This window comes from Lutra lutra, chromosome 1, assembly GCF_902655055.1.
Source record: "Lutra lutra chromosome 1, mLutLut1.2, whole genome shotgun sequence".
Lineage (NCBI taxonomy): Eukaryota > Metazoa > Chordata > Mammalia > Carnivora > Mustelidae > Lutra > Lutra lutra.
This window is the reverse complement of record NC_062278.1, coordinates 217,054,115-217,058,673: the sequence shown is the minus strand read 5'-3', so window position 1 is coordinate 217,058,673 and position 4,559 is coordinate 217,054,115. Positions and strand designations below refer to the sequence as shown.

The window sequence follows — 4,559 nt, the reverse complement described above, 5'->3', positions numbered from 1 at the left end:
CCCCAAGTTATTCACCAGAACTGGATTTTTCACTTCACAAATGCATCCTTCTCTCTCTTCCTCTTGTTCTCTGACCTTTTCACATACTGTATTTTTTTTCTTTTTCTGATACTCTTTCTCCTCATATTTGCCTGAGAAAACATCATCTTATCCTTGGAGGTTTAGGATTCTCTCTCCCGGAAAACCTTCCTGGATTCCCCCTTCCAGATTCTGTAGGGGGTTCCTACTCTATCCTATCCTTGCCCTCATGTGCATAGTTCATTCTATTAAAGTTAGTGTCCAGTATCTTTTCCCACATTCAACTATAAACTCTGCACAGTAGGGACCTTGTGTCTCCTGCTCACCACTCCATGGCCAACACTCACAGCAAGCCCAGAACACAAACGTCATAAATATTTTTTGAGAGCTAACTGGGTTTTGAACCAGGATAAATCCAATCTGGCAGAAACTAGACTGATCTTTCTGGGAAGACAGCAAAGGACTCTTACTGGTCCAAGTAATTGAGAAAATAGTTACAAGGCCAGATTTCCTTTTAAACATCTTCAACTCAAAATCCAAAGTGGCTACTCTCCCAAACCATGCAATTCTATTCTTCTGCCCAAGATCCTAGATGTTGAAATCCTACTTCCTGGAAATGTCCAGGTGTCCTTGTGGTCAGGAAGATGAAGTAATTTTTCTGTTGACAAGCTTCCTCAGGCCCCCTTTTAGATCCCGGTTTCTCAGGCTATAGATAAAGGGGTTCAGCATGGGGGTGACCGCAGTGTACATCACAGCAGAGGCTTTCTCCTTCACAGCTGTGCGCACAGAGGAAGGACACAAATAGACCCCAATGGTGGTCCCATAGAAGAGAGCAACCACAGACAGATGAGAGCTGCAGGTGGAAAAGGCTTTCTTCCTGCCCCCTGCAGAGGGGACCTTCATGATGGCCACAATGATGCGAACATAGGAGGCCAGGATGCAGATGAAAGGCGTGGCTATCACCATCCCAGCCACGATGAGTACAAAGATCTTGTTCACAGAGGTGTCAGTGCAAGAAAGCCTGAGAAGGGGAGTAAGGTCACAGAAGAAGTGGGGCAACTCATTGTTCCCACAGAAAACCAGATGGGCCATCAGGAGGATATGAATGAGGGAGATGATGCAGGAAAACATCCATGGGCCACCAACCAGCAGGCCACAGAGATGCAGACTCATGATGGTGGTGTAGTGTAAGGGGTGACATATAGCCACAAACCTGTCATAAGCCATCACAGCAATTAAAACACTGTCCATAATGCCAAAGAAATGGAAAAAGTACATCTGGGTCAGGCAGCAGGGATAGGAGATTGACTTGCTACCGATTTGGATGTTCACCAACATCTTGGGGACTGTGTCAGTGGCCAGACAGAAATCAACCAAGGAGAGATTGGCCAGGAAGAAGTACATGGGGGTGTGAAGGTGGGAGTCTGAGCTGATGGCCAGGATGATGAGCAGGTTTCCCACTACGGTGACCACATACATGCACAGGAACAGAGCAAAGAGGAGGGTCTCCTGCTCTGGACTTTCTGAAAGTCCCAGGAGGATGAATTCAGATGCACTGGTTTGGTTCCTTGGTTCCATGGGTAATATTCCTCTGGAAGTGTTGAAAAGATGATATTCCAGGAAAGCTACAGAGATGGTTCTGGAAGATCAGATGAGATTACAACCCATTTCCCATCTGGACTAAGAATAACATCTGTTTATATACAAGTTCCATATTGAACCATTGACGGAGTGTTTACAGCAACTCGTATGTCAAGGTTTAGTTGTAGGACCCTCCCATGAAGATTCTCATTTCAGAAAACTGTTGAGAGAATTTTCCATGCATGAAAACTTACTGAAAAAACTAAGGGATTTACTTCAGGATAAAACAAATTGAATTAAAAATAAGCAATATCCAGGAAGCAATGAAGAGCCAAGTAACTTGTTTATATGTAGAAAAATTTTTTAAAAAACACTGAGTTTTAAACTAATAATAATAGTTCCACACAAACAAGATGGATTAAGATACTAGGGAAATATTATATGTACTACAAAAGAGGAATTAGAATAAGTGTTGAAAGGTTGCCTTGAGTTGCAGGAGAACAAAAATGTTGGGTATTTTGGACTTTCCACATGACTTAAGTTTAAACGTAACCACTAAAATAATGGATACAGAATTTATAACTTGTATATTACAATAGGGGAATAACAGAACTTAAGAGATTTTGGTCAAACCATTTTAAGTCAGGAAAGGAAATATAAAGAAGCAAAGAAAAATCACAAAATATATGGGTAATTATAACAAATGTTTAAATGGCTTTAATCTTTAAAAACAGTCTCAGATTGGACAAAGGAACAAAATTCTATTATCTCATGTGTGCAAGAACTATACCTAACCTATAATGATGTAGAAAGTTTGACTGTCAGGAAATAATAAGGGTATATCAAGAAATACTAACCAAGATGAAGATGAACAGCTTATTTTAGGATATGTGCTGCTGAAGCAAGTGGATGACAGGCAGCTTGTTGATATCAGATGAGGCATACTTAAGACAAAGGCATCAAAAAGGATGAGGAAAGTCAATATATCATAATAAAAGGAAAATTGACCAGAAAAAGAAAAAAAGCAGCTAATAACCGATATATTATATATTACATATATAATACATAAAATAACTAATATGCATTTAATAGCACAAGCTTATAATATATAAAGAAAAAACTAATAGAACTGTAAGGAAAAGATGATAAAACACGTCATATTAGAAGATTTTATCATATCTTTTTTTAGTAGTTGAGAGACCGGGGGTGGGAGCATGCAAAATTTTGGTAAGGGTATAAAAAATTAGGCCATAAAGCAAATGTTAAAACCAAAGAGTACATGTCAAATAGCATGTTTTCTGATCATAATGTAGTCAAATCAGAAATCATTAGTAAAAGATAATCAGCCTGTTCCTATATTTTTGGAGCTATTAAAAGGACATTTAAAAATAATGTATGTATCATCATTGAAACCAGGAATATTTATACTTTTTAAAAAACCTATCATCTATCTATTTATCTATCATCTATCTATGTAGATATATAGATATAGATATGCACAATGTAATATTAAGCAGCCTTTTAAAAAGATGAGATCTTGCCATTTGCAACAACATGGGTGGACCTAGAGGGTATAATGCTAAGCGAAATTAGAGAAAGGTAAATGCTGTATGATTTCACTCCTGTGCAGAATCTAAAAAAACAAATGAACAAACAAAAAGCAGAATCAGACCTATAAATACAGAGAACAAACTGAAAGTTACCAGAGGGAGGGGGCAAGGGGATGGGCAAAACGGGTGAAAGGGAGTAGGAGATACAGGATTCCAGTTACGGAATGAATGAAGCCCCAGGAATAAAAGGCACAGCATAGGGAACACAGTCAATGATGTAATAGCATCGTATGGTGACAGATGGAGGCCACACCTGTGGTGAGAATAACGTAATGTGTCGAGAAGTTGAATCTCTAGATTGTCCACCTGAAACGAATGTAACACTGTATCAACTATACTCAAAAAAGGCACCCCCCCAAAACAAAAAACTCACCTAATCAAAGAGATGCAGGGAAACCAGTACGTAGAAGTACATTCATATTCTTAAATGCATAATTTGGAAAAGAAAGCTTGAAACTTTAAAACTACTGAAGGTCCTAAGAGAAGACCTACACAATTAGACAGATTACATGATCACGTTCTCTCAGTTCATAATCCCATTTCCCTTTAGTGATCACTTACTATGTGATGTCATGAAGATAGGAGAACAGTTTTTCATCTTCCCTGCAAAGAACACTGAGTTTGACAATTTGCCATCAACCAGAGGATGCGTGTCGGAGCCCAGGGTCCAGTGGAGAAGTTCTAGCACACAACTAGAGCAGAGAAAATCTGATATTTGACACTTGGAAGAGGGTGAGAGGAACAACTTCACGGTAGCCATGGTCGCACTTCCCCAAGACAGCACAGCTCAGTGTCAAGAAGACACCCTCAGCCTGTGATTTTTCCCACATGGTAAAGTAAGAGCATGTGAGCGAGTGTTTGACTCCCCAAGCTGTGCAGTGTGCTGACCCACTTCCTTCTTACCCCATGCAGGGAGCTATGCGAGGAGGGCCGGGGAGAGGCTGGGAGCACAGCAGGCAAGGCTCCCAATGCATCAGAGGGCTCCAGATCCTGCTAACTATTCCACAGATTCCATCCGGAAGCCTGCCTGCACACTGCTGGCAATGCTTCTCACCTGTAGACTCTCCCAACTCTCCTGCAAGCTCTCCCAGTGCCCCAAGTGCCTCACCCATGAACACCACCAAGCCACGGCTGGCTGGCTCCCAGTTCATACCCCCAAGGATGGCAAGTCTGGGCATTTGCAGATGGCTAGTGAGCAAGTATAGAAAACCAGCCCAACTCTGAGGAATTGAGAGAAAACACACCAACTTGAGCATTTCAGGGCACCACCCCAGGGAAAGCAAACTGGAGGCTGTCAGCCTCTGGTCTGGCTTTGCAGGATCAAAAGAAGGTACACGGTCTCAGGAATGC

General features: G+C 41.2%; 1 protein-coding gene across 1 annotated transcript; it reads right to left on the bottom strand.

The window, feature by feature from the left end:
- Positions 1 to 654: 654 nt before the first annotated feature.
- Positions 655 to 1,596, bottom strand: LOC125092805 (olfactory receptor 24). The gene has a single exon (XM_047717230.1). It carries the CDS (start codon positions 1,594 to 1,596, stop codon positions 655 to 657), a length of 942 nt encoding a protein of 313 aa, XP_047573186.1.
- Between the last annotated feature and the right edge of the window lie 2,963 nt (positions 1,597 to 4,559).